The sequence below is a fragment of the Abramis brama genome (assembly GCF_963993115.1).
Source record: "Abramis brama genome assembly, chromosome: 21".
In the NCBI taxonomy this organism is placed as follows: Eukaryota; Metazoa; Chordata; class Actinopteri; order Cypriniformes; family Leuciscidae; genus Abramis; species Abramis brama.
In genome coordinates this window covers 213,063-232,808 of record NC_139983.1, presented here as the reverse complement: position 1 = coordinate 232,808, position 19,746 = coordinate 213,063, and the positions used below count along the sequence as shown (strand labels likewise).

The following is a 19,746-nucleotide window of genomic DNA, read 5'->3' as shown; positions in this document are numbered from 1 at the left end:
ATCCGGACTCAAAACACTTCTGTTTCACATCCGGACTCAAAACACTTCTGTTTCACATCCGGACTCAGAACACTTCTGTTTCACATCCAGACTCAAAACACTTCTGTTTCACATCCAGACTCAGAACACTTCTGTTTCACATCCAGACTCAGAACACTTCTGTTCAGCTGTGCATTACTGAATGAGCGCTGTGCCACTGTGTGTCCGGCTGATTACACTGTATTTTATTTTGCATCCTCCTTTTATTCTAAACTGAACTCAGTTGGCACTGAGAACTGTGTCAGAGATGAAGCCCTGCGGACGGCCTGGGTCTGTGGTGGAGTGGTGAGCTTGACGAGGTTAACTCCAGGTTCTGTGGGGTGCGGACTGATGGGTTAGTGAACCCGAGGTTACCCCGCGAGTCCTAGAGCTCCTCCTGTCCGGGTCCATCGGAAAAGTCCAGTAGAGTTCTCAGGCGTGCCGAAAGAACAGTGTGATCACCATGGGGAAATCTCAGAGTAAAAGTGCGAGTTGTGAAATATGATACACCGGTGTTTTGCCAGATGAGAAGTTTATCTATGTATCATCTTTTTACTCTTTTAATTAGTTTTATAACTGTATCATATATCTCTTTTAATTTCTTTTATAACTCTTTTAATTTTCCTTGCTTTTACTTTGTGATTATTTTAGTTATTTTCTGCAAAGCACTTTGGACTGCCATAAGTATATGAAATGTGCTAATATAAATTAACTTGCCTTGCCTTATATTCCCATGGTTGCATATTTTCTTTTCTCAGGGAACAAACATCTCAATAAGATATAATATTGAATTCCTTTCCTGAGCGGGAAGCCTGGACATCCCTGACTCCAGCAGGTCTTCCCATGCTAATTCAGCTTACAAGTCCATTCTTGCTGGTGGACGGGAAATCCTGCCCGACCGTGTCCCTGTACCGTTGACGGCTTGCTGAGTTGGTTCTGGAAGAACTGTAAGATGAGCTCTATTCCCAGTGTTCCCATCTCAGTTTATACCTGATGCGATCAGGGCGTAGATGCTTCTCCCCGGACCACTCCAGTGCTCCTCGATGTCCTGATCCACACTCTCTGTCCAGGGATGATGACTGGTAGATTTTCGCTCTGTCTAGATCTGGATGTTTCCTGTTGTTACTCTTTTAACATCCCGTCTTTCCCGTCAGGCCATCTTGGAGTGAGAGATTTAGGTGGAACTGGGACTGTTGGCCTTATCCTCCTCCCCGTCAGGAGTTCTGCAGGTGAGATCCCATGAGCTAGGCGATCTGTAGGCCAAAAGAGCTCTCTGAGGGCGAGAAAACTCTGCAAACCCCCCGGATGAACACTGTGGACCGCAGTATGTGTACCTTACTCGTGGTGAGGCTGATAGTGCATACGGATGGCTCCTTCCGACAGTCTGATCCTGTAGCTGCCCTCCAAGTTTCCGAGTCCTGAGAAAACTTTGGGGAACGTTGCCTTGTACTGGTCTCCAGGTTCATGTAAGTTGGCTGCCTGTTCAGTAACCAAGGGCGTAGATTTGGTTTGAACATTGGGGGGGTTGAAGTTTGGGTATGCCTCCTGATGCCTCCTTTTCATGTGATCATGGTATAAATATTGGGGGGGTTGTAATGCATAGATTAAATATTGGGGGGGTTATCTCCCCCCCAACCCCCCCACAAATTACACCCCTGTCAGTAACTGTAAGCTTTGGATTGCAGGCAGTCCCAGCATCACTAAATCCGGCACAACACATATATATCCTGCCAGATTCCCCTTTTGCCCTTCTGCAGGCGTGCCTGAGCCATCGCTTCCAGAGGAGGACTGTTAGAGGACTGAGGAGTTGCCCTTGCTTCAGCTGAATACACGGATGCTGGAGTCGCTGTGACTGCTGCACCTGGATCTGTTTAAAGGTGATTGGTTCTTTATTCACCAGGATTTTCTGTTGCCACATATTCTCTTGTTTTTGGGTCTGGATTGTTCCCCAGAAAGCAGACTCATATGAACTGTCAACTATCACAAGTCTTTGACCTGACCGGCAGACTGCAGCAGAATGTCCTTTCTTTCTACATCTCTGGCTGGACAGGCTTTCCACGGGTGCTGTGGACTTTTCCCACATCTCTTGCAGGAATGCATCTGTTTTATTTAATGAGCTTTGCGTTCTCTGAGCTGTCCCCTCTGCTGATTCACCAGCTGTTGAAATCTGCTACTGAATTTCGCTCTCTCATAAATGACGCTATGTCTGTCAATAAAGTGCTCACTTACAGCCTTCTTGACCTCTTCATAACTCTTTTTCTTTTCCTCGCTTAGGGGTAACGTATTTAATATATGGTCACTTTTCTCCCCCATAAAGTAAAGAAGAGAGTTTACCTGGTAGGCGGAGGGTTTTTCTGCAAGGCCCGACGCTACTCTGAATCGCTCAAAGCGGCGCATCCACTGTGGCCACGAACTGGGCCATGAACTGGGCCACGAACTGGGCCATGAACTGGGCTCGTCGAAACTCCCCGGAGGTGTCAGCGAAAATATCTGATCCATATTTTGACTGTGTTCACTCACTCTTAATCTCGGGCGCACTGCTCCACTGTTCCTTCGCTTATAACAGGCCGGTTCTCAATTTGCACTCGTGCACTGTTTCTATTTTCTTTGTTTCTAGCAGTCCGTGTGCAACATCGCTCTCTTTTCTCACTCACTTCTTTGTTTCCTTCTTTTCAGGTTGTGGAAACCACAATATATATGAAACATCAGGACACGCAAACAGCAGCTCAGTTACTAAACATCCATTTATTTTTATTCTCCCCTACACAACTCTCTCTATAACCTTCACTGAACCGGAGTGCCCTCTAGTGTCCAGTTGGTTACACTACAGGCGATGTATAAAAATATGAAATACTGAGATAAAATCTTAAACCCTGTTATATATCCATATAATTTAACAGTGGCACCAGATAGTAATTAGGCTAATCACTCCAACAACTGTTATAATTAAACAAAACCTTACAGATTCATAAGCCTACAATAATCATAAATTCATAACCCCAAACAGTTTTAACCGCACACTAATGCAGTGATGTACACTATACAGCACATCTAAACTACTGTGTTTATATCAAAGCAAAATGTAAACTATAGTACCAACCCACTGCCAAAAGTGGACAACTGCATTATTATTGTTATACTGTATTTGTATATTATTATATACTGTAAAGGTGTTTTGTAATGATGTGTGTTGATCTCCACAATACAAGAGTGTCCCGCTGCAGGTCTGGGATCAGTGCCGGAGCCTGTGATTGGTCAAACGCACATGAATCTCAACCAGTGAGAAAGAGTCAGTGGCAAAAACAGTATGACAAAAGAAGTATGTCTGAATTCACAGTACTCATAAGAGCTGGATGAGCGACTACTTCCGGTGAGGTTCTGAAGTGTGTATATGATGGACACTTTACTATCCCATGAGGCCACAGGAGAGGATTTATTGGTAGGTCACATGATAATGACATCATGGCAGATGTAGTACGTCCACATTACATTCATACTATACAGAACGTACTTTTTTAGCGGTCATGCAGTAATTACTTATTCAGACTAAGTACCTACTCAAGAGTGTGTGATTTGGGACGCAGCCAGACTGTTTCAACAGAACTTGTGTAACTTCCTGTTGTCATGTTTACGTGCTGCAGATCCCAGCACAGGGGTCAAAGGTCAATCACAGCTCATATTCAGACCTACAGCTCAACTGTGAGGATGATACAGTTTTATACAGTTTCAACGAGTACGCAGTGGTGTTCACGTCCTGGAATGAACTGGTTGAGTGTGTTTGGATTCACTGATTCACACACTTCCCTGCTATATAGTGTGTGAAAAGCAGCATGTGAAATGACTAGCATTGCTGAGGGCGCAGGAACACGATCATGGAGTTCATCAGAAGTAGCAGCAGTGTTTTGGAACAGATCAGTTTAAAGGATTCACTCACTGTCGCCTCCTGCTGGTGTGTCACTGTAATCCACACACACACACACACACACTGACTGAACCAGTGGACACATACATCAGCACTCCTGCTCGACCAATCAGATTCAAGGACTGGAGCAAAGATGCTGAACATGGAGACGTACTGATAATGAGCTACAAGAGGGAATATGACACAAAGCACTTCATTAAAAAGCAATAATTAAGAAGTATTTGCACACAAGCAATAGTTTTTGCTCTAGAACTTTATTAAAGTGGATGTTAAGGCTCATATTGCTGCAAGAACCGCTGCTGATTGGTTCAGTTTAACAATCTCCTCTTTCTGGCCTGCAGTTCCTCCAGAAAGTCCCGCAAACGCTCAGGCGTCACCTCCTAAAACCAAACCAGAGATCATTAAAACTGAGCTTTACTTCTGACTGATCTCAGTAACTGATTCTCATCTTTACCTTCCTCTGGTCTGATGATTGTTGAAGAAACTCACGTAGCTCGTCCTTCAACTCATTGAACTCTAGACGCAAGAAAAAAAGAAAAACATTTCAAGCAAAGGCACTTCTATAACAAATCCTGTCTAAAACACACACTCGCACGTGTCTATCACACACACTCACTCTCGCACGCTCACTCAGACGCACTCACACACTCACGTGTCTATCACAAACACACACACACACACACACACACTCAAGTCATCTTTATTTATATAGCGCTTTTTACAATACAGATTGTTTCAAAACAGCTTTACAAAGATAACTAATGCAACAAAGTTATTAATTCAGTTAATTTATATACAGTTCTCATATAATGGTGTCATTGTCGTGTCTAGGCGCAGGTCCACCATCTGATCTGGATACGGCCCGGATCTTTTCGGCCCAAAAACTTTTCCAATTGTCTATGAACCCTATATTATTCTGCGGACACCATCTCGACAACCAGCCATTGAGTGAAGACAATCTACTGACTATCTCATCACTCCTGCGAACAGGAAGGGGGCCAGAGCAAATTACAGTGCCTGACATCGTACTTGCGAGTTCACACACCTCTTTAGTGTTAATTTTAGTGATCTCTGACTGGCGGAGTCGAACATCATTAGTGCCAACGTGAATAATAATTTTAGAGAATTTAAAATTAGCATTTGCCAGCACTTTAAAATTTGCTTTGATGTCAAGCGCTCTGGCTCCCGGCAAACATGTGACTATGGTGGCTGGTGTCTCCATTTTCACGTTGCGTGTGATAGAATCGCCAATAACGAGGGCACAATCAACAGGATTCTCAGTGGGTGTTTCACTGAGTGGGGAGAATCTGTTTGATGTTGTAATCGGAATGGAAGAGCGGTGTTTTGTCCCGCGACTACAGCGTCTCACCGTCACCCAGTTGCCCTGCTGCACAGGCTCTACTTCAGCTGGAACCGAACAGTGTACAGAGTTCACTAAGCTAGTCGCATCCAAAGCAGTATCTATATCATATCATATATCATATCAAGTATATTTGTATAGCGCTTTTCACAATACAGATTGTATCAAAGCAGCTTCACAGTATTAAAATAAAATAATACAACAAAGTTTGTTTCTAGTGGAATTTATTGATTGATAGAATAAAATTAAATATCCCCAAAATATCCCCAACTGAGCAAGCCAAAGGCAACAGTGGCAAGGAACCGAAAAAACTCGATCAGGTGACCTAATGGTGTCCTAAAACTCCATCAGGTGACCTAATGGAGAAAAAAAAAAACCTTGGGAGAACCCAGGCTCAGTCGGGGGCCAGTTCTCCTCTGGCATTTATGAACTAGAGGCCGGATTGTAGTTTGAAACTGTGAGATTAACAATATTATATGAATGCCTGGCTGAAAAGATGCGTCTTTAATCTAGTTTTAAACTGGGAGAGCGAGTCCGAGTAACGAACAGTATCAGGAAGGCTATTCCAGAGTTTTGGAGCCAAATGTGAAAATGCTCTCCCTCCTTTGGTTGATCTGGATATCCTAGGTATGACCAAAAGCCTTGAATTTATTGATCTTAAAGAGCGCGATGGATTATAGGGTGATAGAAGATCCGCTAAATAGACTGGAGCTAAGCCGTTTAGGGCTTTATAAGTCAGTAGCAATACCTTATAATTAATACGGAACTTTATAGGTAGCCAATGTAGTGATGATAAAATCGGTGTTATATGATCATATTTTCTTGATCTAGTAAGAACTCTAGCGGCTGCATTTTGGACTAACTGTAGCTTGTTTATTGAGGATGCAGGACAACCGGCTAATAAAGCATTACAGTAATCTAGTCTCGAGGTCATGAATGCATGAACTAACTTTTCTGCATCAGAAACTGATAGCATATTACGTAGCTTAGAAATGTTTCTAAGGTGGAAAAAGGCTGTTTTTGTAACATATGAAATATGATTTTCAAAAGACAAATCGAGTATAACACCCAGGTCTTTTACTGTAGAGGATAAAGTAACAGGACATCCTACGATGTCAAAGTTGTATTGTGAGAGGTTCTGTGGGCGGTTTTTTGAACCGATAAGTATTACCTCTGTCTTGTCTGGATTTAATAAAAGAAAATTACGCGTCATCCAATCTTTTATATCTTTAACACACTCTGTCAATTTGGATAATTTAGCGTTTTCATCCGGCCGTGATGAAATATATATTTGAGTGTCATCAGCATAACAATGGAAACTAATTCCATGTTTCCTTATAATATTTCCAAGTGGCAGCATATATATTGAGAATAACAGAGGGCCTAACACAGATCCCTGCGGCACTCCATAGTTTACTGGAATTATGATCGATTTTTCTCCATTTAAATAGACAAAATGGTAGCGGTCTGATAAGTATGATCTAAACCAGCTTAATGCTTGTCCTTGAACACCAGTATAATTTTGTAGTCGATCTAAGAGTATTGTATGATCTATAGTATCGAACGCAGCACTTAGATCAAGTAAAACTAGTATTGAGATGCAGCCTTGGTCAGAAGCTAAGAGTAAATCATTTGTGATTTTAACGAGCGCAGTTTCAGTGCTATGATGCGGCCTGAATCCTGACTGAAACTTTTCATAGATATCATTTTCTTGCAAGAAAGAGCCCAGTTGAGTGGACAACTTTTTCTAGTATTTTAGACATAAAAGGTAGATTTGAAATGGGTCTATAATTTGCTAGATTATGCGGGTCTAATTGTGGTTTCTTAATGAGAGGTTTTATCACTGCCAGTTTAAATGTTCTTGGAACATGACCTAAAGATAAAGACGAGTTAATAATATTGAGGAGAGGCTCTTCCACTACAGGTAACACTTCCTTCAGTAGTTTAGTTGGTATAGGATCTAATAAACATGTTGTTGTTTTAGATGAAGTGATAAGTTTATTTAACTCTTTTTGTTCTATAGTTGTAAAGCACTGTAATTGTTCTTGCGGGGGGATAATTGAGGCTGAATAATAAGGTGCGATTGAGGATTGAACGTTTACAATTGTGGTTCTGATGTTTTCTATTTTCTCAGTGAAGAAGTTCATGAAATCATTACTACTAAACTGTAACGGGATATTTTGTTCGGGTGACGTCTGTTTATTTGTTAGTCTAGCCACGGTGTTAAATAAAAACCTAGGATTGTTTTGGTTGTTTTCTATTAGTTTGCGGAGGTGCTCAGCCCTGGCCGCTTTTAGGGCCTTTTTATAACGTGACATACTGTCTTTCCACGCGATTCTAAAGACCTCTAAATTAGTTTGTTTCCATTTACGCTCTAAATTACGTGTTTCTCTCTTTAGAACATGCGTAGTATTATTGTACCATGGTGCTTTAATTTTCTCTCTGACCTTTTTTAATCTAACGGGTGCAACAACATCCAATGTTCTAGAGAGAATGGTGCTCATAGTGCTAGTTAGTTCTTCTAGTTCATATGTTTGTTTGGGTTCAGGCAGCAGCTGAGACAGATCAGACAAGCAACTCGAGAAATTATCTATGGTGGATGGAAGGATTGTTCTGCCTGGTCGAAAACGCGGCGCCGCATGACATATTACAGCAGTACGTAATATGCAAGTTACCAAGTAATGGTCAGTGACATCATCACTTTGTGGAATGATATCTATATCGGTTGGATCGGTTCCATATGATATAATTAAATCGAGTGTGTGATTAAGACGATGAGTTGGTCCGGTGACGTTTTGTTTGACCCTAAAGGAATTTAATAAATCTATAAACGCAGCCCCTAACGCATCATTTGGATTATCTACGTGTATGTTAAAATCTCCAACAATTAATACTTTATCTACATTGACCAATAGATCTGAGAGAAAATCTGCAAACTCTTTTAGGAAATCAGCGTAAGGCCCAGGCGGTCTATATACGGTAGCCAAGGCTAGAGATAATATGGATTTTTTTCTAACATCTAAGAGCATAACATTTAGTACAAGTATTTCAAACGAAATAAACTTATAACCCGTTTTCTGAGTAACATTGAGAATATCTCTATAGACCGCTGCAACACCGCCGCCACGACCAATCAGACGGGGTTCGTGCTTATAGGAGTATCCTGATGGAGTAGACTCATTTAGACCGAAATAATCATTAGGTTTAAGCCAAGTTTCAGTAAGGCAAAGTACATCGAAGCTATTATCCGTGACTATTTCATTTACAATAACTGCCTTAGGTGTGAGTGATCTAATGTTTAGAAGACCTAGCTTTAGAAATTGTTTTTGGTTACTAATAGCAACATTTTCTGGTTTAATACAATTAGATTTTTTCTAGATCCTGCAGTAGATTTATTATTTGATCTCACTAAACGAGGAATAGACACAGTTTCTATGCAATTTTCTACACTATTTATATCAGTTAATTTGGTGCAGCAGAGACTATGATTTGAACTTTTGGTTACTAGTCAAAAGGTATTTAACATTTTGGAGATGTTATCTGACAGAAGATCCGATCCGAATCTGCTTGGGTGTAAGCCATCAGCACGGTAAAGCCTAGGACGCTCCCAAAACAGATTCCAATTATTTACAAAGAGCAGTTTCTGCTCATTGCACCATGACATTAACCATTCATTTAGCGCGAATAATCTACTAAACTTTTCATGACCTAGTCGGTACGTGGGAAGCGGTCCTGACACAATGATCGTTATATCAGGCGATGTGCTGCGTACCGTATCGATCAGATTCCTGAAGTCTTTCTTCAGAACCTCTGTCTGTCGCAGCCTGATGTCGGCCCCTCCCGCGTGCAGGACCACAGTTCCGACGCGCTCGTTCAGAATCTCGGGAACGTGAGCAGCGATTTCAGAAACACGAGCACCAGGAAAGCAGTGACTATGCACCTTACTTTTATTTAACGTAGCTTGTACGTGTCGAACGATGGAATCACTGATGATCACAGCATCGCGTTCTGTTTCGCTAAGAGGGGAGAAGCGGTTTTGTGTGGATATCTCGAAAACCGGGAGGGTCGGAGAGAGTTTTCTTGGTCTAGACCTGACTCGCGTCTTCCGCTGCGGAAATATCCAGGCTTCGTGGTGGCATGTTGGAGCCGGCATAAACGAGACCATGGCTGATCGCGGCCTCGACGCTCGTGACCGATGCTGAGTAACGCACGGAGTAGACGAGGTCGGAGTCAGCGGGTTAGTAACGTTGATCACTGATTTGTGTGCATCGGCGCGTGATGTTTCAAGAGCTAACCGCCGGTCTATCAGCTCGGCTTTTCTCACTAAAAGGTCGTGGATCTGTTTCTCAACAGCTTCCAGCTCAGACTGCAACACGTGTAGCTCAAATGTGTCCTAACCTGCACCAAAAGGTAGACTACTTACATCTGATATATTCGCCATTTTAACAGATGGACAGTAAGTTAAGTTAGCAACGACGCTACCAGTGATGCTATCAATATTAATACTAATTTATGACTGAAGTCTTGGATATAATCCGTCTTTTTAGTGGTACAGGTGTAGAGTAGACGCACGATAGGCGAAAAAATGTTTGTTTGTAAGTGAGTGTGGAGAAGACGCGTTCAGCATTGATCCACAGGAGTAACCTATAAGAGTATCCGACGTTGGATCACTAATAGGCTTGAGACGCGTCTGCTCAACAGTCCGCGTTGTAACTATGAGGTGAGGAAAAATAGAAAATGTTCGTTGTAAGTGAGTTTAAAGAGAAATCAAGAATTATAAATCAATCGATGGAGCTCCAAAGACAACAACGCGTTCAGACGCGACGCATGCGCATATCTAAAGCCCTTGCGCTCTTACAATTAACCTCGATTAAAGCTTGGATGCGTGTCTCTAGTTCTGAAATCTTCCCCGTCAGCTTTACTATCTCCCTGCATTTATCACATGTAAATCCTGTGCTAACAGAGAAGGCTATGCTATACATGTTACATGAGGTGGAGGTGACAATAAGAGGAGAAGATGACATGACTCACAGCGTTTGTTGACTGATCCTACTCACCACAGTTGTTTGATGGACTCGTAAAAGGCGCAAGAGAAAAAAAGACGCCAAACACGGATGGCAGATTAACTGGCTAGCGAAATGTTAACGCATTGTGCGAGCAATAGCGATTTAGATTAAAGCTAGCGATGTCAGATCAAAGTGACAGACAAAATGAGATATCAAATAAATTGCGATGATTATTAAGCAATATATAAGGCAGGGAAGATAGAAGATAGAGTTTAAAAACAAAGCTATACGGAGCTACAACGTAATTCAGACAGAAACTCTCGCACACACTCACACCTAACACTGGATGCTACAGAACATTACATCAGTTTACCGTTGAAAGACTCGTCCCGTCCAGTGTAGACGTGTACGATTACAGAATCTATACAGATTATAATTACATACATAATTTATACTATTCATCCTGTTCAAAAGTTTACAACCCCCGGCTGTTAGTGTGTTTTCTTATTGAGCATCAGTGAATGTTTGTGTTTTCTGTAATATTCGTGAATGAGGTCTGACGTCCTCAGAGAGGATTTTAATGACAGAGCCACACTTACGGTAAATGACCTCGAGCTGCTGCACGTGGCTCAGAGAGGTCAGGGAGGTCACAGAGGTCAGAGGGGTCACAGAGGTCAGGCAGGACAGCAGCAGGTCATCGCTCCTCAGTGCTTCAGCTTTGGCTCTCTCCTCGTATGCGAGCAGCGTGTCCGACTCGTCCAGCAGGAAAGGAACACCTGTCTCTACATACATTCTCTACACACAATATATAGAACATTAAAAACAGAAACAGAGCTCTGTAACAGTGATTCACTCATATCCGTCAATCAAGCGTATGAGATCCTCTAGAATAAAGATTGTGAACGACACCTTGCAGTCAGTGCAGCGGCAGAGTTTCTCTCTCCAGTGATACGGCCAGAACACCGGAGCTTTTCTCACACACGCCGCGGCTCCGGCCTTCAGCTCTTTCCACACGCATCCGCTGCCGTCTGAGATCTGCTGATCCGCAGGAGCCGCCCCTGAATCACCTCGACCCGCGGCTCCGGCCTTCAGCTCTTTCCACACACATCCGCTGCCGTCTGAGATCTGCTGATCCGCCCCTGAATCACCTCGATCCGAGGCTCCGGCCTTCAGCTCTTTCCACACGCATCCGCTGCCGTCTGAGATCTGCTGATCCGCAGGAGCTGCCCCTGAATCACCTTGACCCGCAGCTCCGGCAGCATCCGGCTGCTTGTCACCTGACGTCTGATCAGCGCTCACATGCTCTTCACAGAGGCCTTGTTTATTCAGAGCAGAACCTGGAGATCACAAAACAGATCCCGTTAACAACAGCGCAGTGACTGCAGAACCGACCCTGCGGCCCATGTCTCTTCAGGAGCGCACCTCCTCCAGACCTGCTAATCGAGCCGCGTACGCCCAGAGGAACGGCACTCGCTCCATGCAGCGCACACAGATCATCTCCGTCAGCACCTCTCCGTCAGCCGCTGGAGAATCCAGATGCTGAAACATGAGGACACACTTTAACACCAGAGGCCGGTTGCACCAGCTTGACATACACCCGGTCGTAAGACTAAGCTTCCTGCGGAGAATTAATCCCTGTTGCACCATCTGGGCGTAGCGCACGTCTGATACTAAATCTTACATCTAGTCAAAGGAAGGGGTAAAGTTAGAAGTCTTGACTTGTTTCCCTGTTGAAAATAAAGATAAATAAACACGTTGAGTGGCGCATCGATTTTATGCCATTGCTTGCATGCCAAAATAGCTAAAAAATTTTTCTTGTTTCACAATCTGAGTAATTTACTTTTCTTTTTCTCAGATCAGCAGTCATGTTGTGTCATCTATTCGTTGGAGCCAATAAACTATCAGTGCGGTAGAACATGTCAGCGTGTACGAGCATCGTCTATGCTAAGCGTAGCTGCGCCTAGTCGTAGTTTTAGACTTACATCCAACTTTTTAACGTCCAGCTGGTGCAACCGGCCCCTGAGGATCAGAGTGAGAGAGGAATAACAGAGTGTGAGTTCACCTTCTCGTGGAACCAGTCCTCACACACCACACACTGGATCATCTCCTCGTTCACCTGGAGAGAGTAGAAACAGCTCATAATCCACTGCAGCTTCATCCCTCAGTGAGGATGAGGAGCGTCACGCACCTGATCATCATCATCTGGATACGGCCGGTCACACGCGCAGTAGCGACCAAAGTAGTTGTGATTGTACGAGTTCTTAAGGTTTCGCCCTTCTTTTTCCTGAGCATAAGATGACAGAACAACATCAGATCTGAACACACACACACACACACACACACACACACACACACACACACACACACACACACACACACACACACACAGCCGACCAGACTTCATGTGACGGTCAATAAAAGCTGCCTTTTCCACGTTAATCAGGGATTTTGTCCAAAAAACCCCCACAATCATTCTGTTTTAGAAACTCTTTCTATTTCAACGACGTCAAAAAACATAAGCTGCGTTTCCACCCCAGGAACTTTCCCCAGGAACTAGGGACATCGGGCTGGTACTCGGTGTGTTTCCACCCCAGGAACTTTCTCCAGGAACTAGGGACATCGGGCTGGTACTCGGTGTGTTTCCACCCCAGGAACTTTCCCCAGGAACTAGGGACTTCGGGCTGGTACTCGGTGTGTTTCCACCCCAGGAACTTTCCCCAGGAACTAGGGACATCGGGCTGGTACTCTGTGTGTTTCCACCCCAGGAACTTTCCCCAGGAACTAGGGACATCGGGCTGGTACTCGGTGTGTTTCCACCCCAGGAACTTTCCCCAGGAACTAGGGACTTCGGACTGGTACTCTGTGTGTTTCCACCCCAGGAACTAGGGACTTCGGACTGGTACTCGGTGTGTTTCCACCCCAGGAACTTTCCCAAGGAACTAGGGACATCAGGCTGGTACTCGGTGTGTTTCCACCGCAGGAACTTTCCCCAGGAACTAGGGACTTCGGACTGGTACTCGGTGTGTTTCAACCCCAGGAACTAGGGACATCGGGCTGGTACTCGGTGTGTTTTTCCACCCCAGGAACTTTCCCCAGGAACTAGGGACATCGGGCTGGTAGTACTCGGTGTGTTTCCACCCCAGGAACTTTCCCCAGGAACTAGGGACATCGGGCTGGTAGTACTCGGTGTGTTTCCACCGCAGGAACTTTCCCCAGGAACTAGGGACTTCGGACTGGTACTCGGTGTGTTTCAACCCCAGGAACTTTCCCCAGGAACTAGGGACATCGGGCTGGTACTCGGTGTGTTTCTCCACCGCAGGAACTTTCCCCAGGAACTAGGGACATCGGGCTGGTAGTACTCTGTGTGTTTCCACCCCAGGAACTTTCCCCAGGAACTAGGGACATCGGGCTGGTAGTACTCGGTGTGTTTCCACCGCAGGAACTTTCCCCAGGAACTAGGGACATCGGGCTGGTACTCAGTGTGTTTCCACCCCAGGAACTTTCCCCAGGAACTAGGGACTTCGGACTGGTACTCGGTGTGTTTCCACCGCAGGAACTGTCCCCAGGAACTAGGGACATCGGGCTGGTACTCGGTGTGTTTCTCCACCGCAGGAACTTTCCCCAGGAACTAGGGACTTCGGACTGGTACTCGGTGTGTTTCCACCCCAGGAACTTTCCCCAGGAACTAGGGACTTCGGACTGGTACTCGGTGTGTTTCTCCACCGCAGGAACTTTCCCCAGGAACTAGGGACTTCGGACTGGTACTCGGTGTGTTTCTCCACCCCAGGAACTTTCCCCAGGAACTAGGTACTTCGGACTGGTACTCGGTGTGTTTCTCCACCGCAGGAACTTTCCCCAGGAACTAGGGACATCGGGCTGGTACTCGGTGTGTTTCCACCGCAGGAACTTTCCCCAGGAACTAGGGACATCGGGCTGGTACTCGGTGTGTTTCTCCACCGCAGGAACTTTCCCCAGGAACTAGGGACATTGGGCTGGTAGTACTCGGTGTGTTTCCACCCCAGGAACTTTCCCCAGGAACTAGGGACATTGGGTTGGTACTCGGTGTGTTTCCACCCCAGGAACTAGGGACATCGGGCTGGTAGTACTCGGTGTGTTTCCACCCCAGGAACTTTCCCCAGGAACTAGGGACATTGGGTTGGTACTTGGTGTGTTTCCACCCCAGGAACTTTCCCCAGGAACTAGGGACTTCGGGCTGGTACTCGGTGTGTTTCCACCCCAGGAACTAGGGACTTCGGGCTGGTACTCGGTGTATAGGGACTTCTGGCTGTTTCTATGTGTTTCCACCTCAGGAATCAGGGTCTAAATGAAATTCCGGGTAAATATTTCTCCCTTAGAAAGTTCCAGCTTGCGAGGTAGTACTTTTTCAAAGTTCAGGAACTTTCAGGGGTGGGACTTGGGCGCTGAACATGCTGATTGGTTGAGTTCATGCCGCATTTTCATTGGCTGACTCCACGCAGCATTTTATTTCAACCATCATCTGTTGCGGTGTGTGTAGTAACAGTTGTTTGCTATTCAAATTAACAATGGAGTTTAAAAAAAACGACTGATGGACCGACGTTCAGGCTTAATTAATCTTAAATTCAGAGGATGAAATCCAGCGGGAACTGTAAAGCCTGCACAGTCCTACATCACCGGACTAAGTTGCGTAATCTTCCCGGTACTTTAGACCGCGGTGGAAACGCAGAGAGCAACAGGTCTGGGGGAAAAACAGTTCCTGGGACAAACTGTTCCATGCAATTTCGGTGGAAACGCGGCTATCCATGGCGATCTGAGCTACTGATTATGAGGACAGACATCGGCTTCATAACACTCACCGTATGAAGTCTGCATCTGAAGCCATGAAATTTCTCATTGCCACAATCACAACGAAAATTCCTGTGACAAAACAAACACATGACCAGACAGTAAATGCAGTGAATGTTTCCTCCTCAGACACTCCAGACAGTTGGAGACGAGCGATGAATCTCTCAGACCTTTTAGTGTAAAGTTCACACACATCATGGCCATCATGACACGCGTTTGCACACGCCAGACACACACCGGCCGGATCCATGCCTTCCTGAACACACGTGTTACACGCAAACACCGCCTGCCTCTTCATGTAGCCCTGCAACACACAACACACACATGAACAACACAACAAACACAGCTGAACAGCTGAAGTGTGTTACCTTTGGATAAGAGCAGTGATCAGGGTCACTTCCACACACACACACACACACACACACACACACACACACACATACACACACACACACACACGAGGTAGTGTGTTACCTTTGGATAAGAGCAGTGATCAGGGTCACTTCCACACACACACACACGAGGTAGTGTGTTACCTTTGGATAAGAGCAGTGATCAGGGTCACTTCCACACACACACACACACACACACACGAGGTAGTGTGTTACCTTTGGATAAGAGCAGTGATCAGGGTCACTTCCACACACACACACACACACTCACGAGGTAGTGTGTTACCTTTGGATAAGAGCAGTGATCAGGGTCACTTCCACACACACACACACACACACACACACACACACACACAGTAGTGTGTTACCTTTGGATAAGAGCAGTGATCAGGGTCACTTCCACACACACACACACACACTCACGAGGTAGTGTGTTACCTTTGGATAAGAGCAGTGATCAGGGTCACTTCCACACACACACACACACACACACACACACACACACATACACACACACACACACACACACACGAGGTAGTGTGTTACCTTTGGATAAGAGCAGTGATCAGGGTCACTTCCACACACACACACACACACACACGAGGTAGTGTGTTACCTTTGGATAAGAGCAGTGATCAGGGTCACTTACACACACACACACACACACACACTCACGAGGTAGTGTGTTACCTTTGGATAAGAGCAGTGATCAGGGTCACTTCCACACACACACACACACACACACACACACACACACACACACACACACACACACACACACACACACACGAGGTAGTGTGTTACCTTTGGATAAGAGCAGTGATCAGGGTCACTTCCACACACACACACACACACACACACACACACACACACACACACACACACGAGGTAGTGTGTTACCTTTGGATAAGAGCAGTGATCAGGGTCACTTCCACACACACACACACACACTCACGAGGTAGTGTGTTACCTTTGGATAAGAGCAGTGATCAGGGTCACTTCCACACACACACACACACACACACACACACTCACGAGGTAGTGTGTTACCTTTGGATAAGAGCAGTGATCAGGGTCACTTCCACACACACACACACACACATACACGAGGTAGTGTGTTACCTTTGGATAAGAGCAGTGATCAGGGTCACTTCCACACACACACACACACACACATACACGAGGTAGTGTGTTACCTTTGGATAAGAGCAGTGATCAGGGTCACTTCCACACACACACACACACACTCACGAGGTAGTGTGTTACCTTTGGATAAGAGCAGTGATCAGGGTCACTTCCACACACACACACACACACACACACACACTCACGAGGTAGTGTGTTACCTTTGGATAAGAGCAGTGATCAGGGTCACTTCCACACACACACACACACACATACACGAGGTAGTGTGTTACCTTTGGATAAGAGCAGTGATCAGGGTCACTTCCACACACACACACACACACACATACACGAGGTAGTGTGTTACCTTTGGATAAGAGCAGTGATCAGGGTCACTTCCACACACACACACACACACTCACGAGGTAGTGTGTTACCTTTGGATAAGAGCAGTGATCAGGGTCACTTCCACACACACACACACACACACACACACACACACACACACACACACACACACAGTAGTGTGTTACCTTTGGATAAGAGCAGTGATCAGGGAAGAAGTACTATACTCTTTGTCTTAATCCTGCATTTCTACGATTCTGCCAGTGATATTCAACGAGATAACGCGCTGGGGGTGGAACGGGTCGCACTAGATTCGGCACGCGTGTGATTCGCGGATTAACTGCTAAATGTAACCATCATAGAGTGAAAGTTCATAATTTGGACGTGTATTTTACACATTTTACCAATTTACACATTCAAACCATTTTAATCGCGGAAGAAGAGCCAAAAACTGTGACTCGCGCATTATCGAGGCAGAGAGAGAGAGAGAGAGAGAGAGAGAGAGAGAGAGAGAGAGAGAGAGAGAGAGAGAGAGAGAGAGAGAGAGAGAGAGAGAGAGCGCTCGAATGCAGAACTGATTCCTCTTTCGTGTTTCCTTGCCCTTGAACGGACACATAAACACAAAATTGTCAAAATGACCGACAAGTATTCTCTCGGTTATGTCACATGTGAACAGCTGAGAAAGAAACGGATATTTGTCGGTCTTTAAAGTGCAGCACAAACTTAATATTATATACTGTTTTCAATAAAACAATAAAATACAGCTTTAACAAAGATTAAACTATATTTAATTTATACAGTGACAAATAGTGTTATTTTACATTTAAGTTTAATTATTAATTTCTGGACCTGAATATACTGTTAGACTTCGTAAACTTTGTTATTTAGTATTCATCTCTGCTTGTAATTTGTGCATTTGTTCTTATTTTATTGCTGACTGTTCACTTGTTTTAAATAATGTGTGAACTTTATCAGTTAGGCTAATGTAGTAGCTATCGAAAAACTTACACTGAGCTTTAAGTAATAAATGAAAAGCAAAGTTATTATAAACTTAAACTACAGTCTGAGATGGTAATAAACAGAACTGCCCCATCACAGCACCAGCGGCCAGAGGAAACGCACGTCTGTAACAGCAGCGCTGCACCCAAACATGTGGACAGCGTGTCTTGCTGAGAGTCTTTAACAGGTCTAGCCTGGCGTAATGCCTCTGAATGTTGTCAGTGTTTAATTGTCATTTTTTATTTATTTAAATATTACATTCTTTTTGTTTACTGCATTTATTTAAATTAGACTGAAGCAAGAGTATTATGTCTTATTTTGTTTCTATCTTGTTTGGTAACCTAATGTTCAGGATTAGCAGATCTTTAAAATAATAAAGCTTTTAAGAATCGTGCAGCTCACACACACACACACACACACACACACACACACACACACACACAGTGTGTTACCTTTGGATAAGAGCAGTGATCAGACACACACACACACAGTGTGTTACCTTTGGATAAGAGCAGTGATCAGACACACACACACACACACACACACACACACACACACACACACACACACAGTGTGTTACCTTTGGATAAGAGCAGTGATCAGACACACACACACACACACACACACAGTGTGTTACCTTTGGATAAGAGCAGTGATCAAACACACACACACACACACACACACACACACACACACACACACACACAGTGTGTTACCTTTGGATAAGAGCAGTGATCAGACACACACACACACACACACACACAGTGTGTTACCTTTGGATAAGAGCAGTGATCAGACACACACACACACACACACACACACACACACACAGTGTGTTACCTTTGGATAAGAGCAGTGATCAGGGACACACACACACACACACACACACACACACACAGTGTGTTACCTTTGGATAAGAGCAGTGATCAGGGACACACACACACACACACACACACACACACACACACACACACACAGTGTGTTACCTTTGGATAAGAGCAGTGATCAGGGACACACACACACACACACACACACACACACACACACACACACACACACACACAGTGTGTTACCTTTGGATAAGAGCAGTGATCAGGGACACACACACACACACACACACACAGTGTGTTACCTTTGGATAAGAGCAGTGATCAGGGACACACACACACACACACACACACACACACACACACAACCACACACACAGTGTGTTACCTTTGGATAAGAGCAGTGATCAGGGACACACACACACACACACACACACACACACACACACAGTGTGTTACCTTTGGATAAGAGCAGTGATCAGGGACACACACACACACACACACACACACACACACACACACACACACACACACACACACACAGTGTGTTACCTTTGGATAAGAGCAGTGATCAGGGACACACACACACACACACACACACACACACACACACACACACACACACACACACACACACAGTGTGTTACCTTTGGATAAGAGCAGTGATCAGGGTCACTTCCCGCCAGAACAGCGAACGCCTCGTACAGCTCGTCTACTGCACACTGATCCATCATTCACAACACAACACAACACAACACACTGCAGAAACAGACTAAACAAACACAACACGCACACACAACCCGCACGCTGTATCACGTGGTTAAAACACGCCGACCCAAACGCATGAAGAGCTTTCCGGACCGCAACACGTCACTTCCGGAGTCGACAGATTATGGCGGGAATCGTGTTGATGTAATAGTGTTTTTGA

At 44.8% G+C, this 19,746-nt stretch overlaps 1 protein-coding gene across 1 annotated transcript; it reads right to left on the bottom strand.

Moving 5' to 3' along the window:
* Window positions 1–4,178: 4,178 nt before the first annotated feature.
* On the bottom strand, window positions 4,179–19,655 carry LOC311072233 (putative E3 ubiquitin-protein ligase UBR7). The gene is made up of 10 exons (XM_084097096.1): window positions 19,466–19,655; window positions 15,301–15,434; window positions 15,142–15,202; window positions 12,495–12,590; window positions 12,369–12,422; window positions 11,740–11,845; window positions 11,216–11,643; window positions 10,906–11,101; window positions 4,395–4,456; window positions 4,179–4,320 (listed from the first exon to the last, which is right to left on the bottom strand). Exons 1-10 carry the CDS (start codon window positions 19,550–19,552, stop codon window positions 4,249–4,251), a joined length of 1,296 nt encoding a protein of 431 aa, XP_083953222.1. The 5' UTR covers window positions 19,553–19,655; the 3' UTR covers window positions 4,179–4,248.
* Window positions 19,656–19,746: the final 91 nt, after the last annotated feature.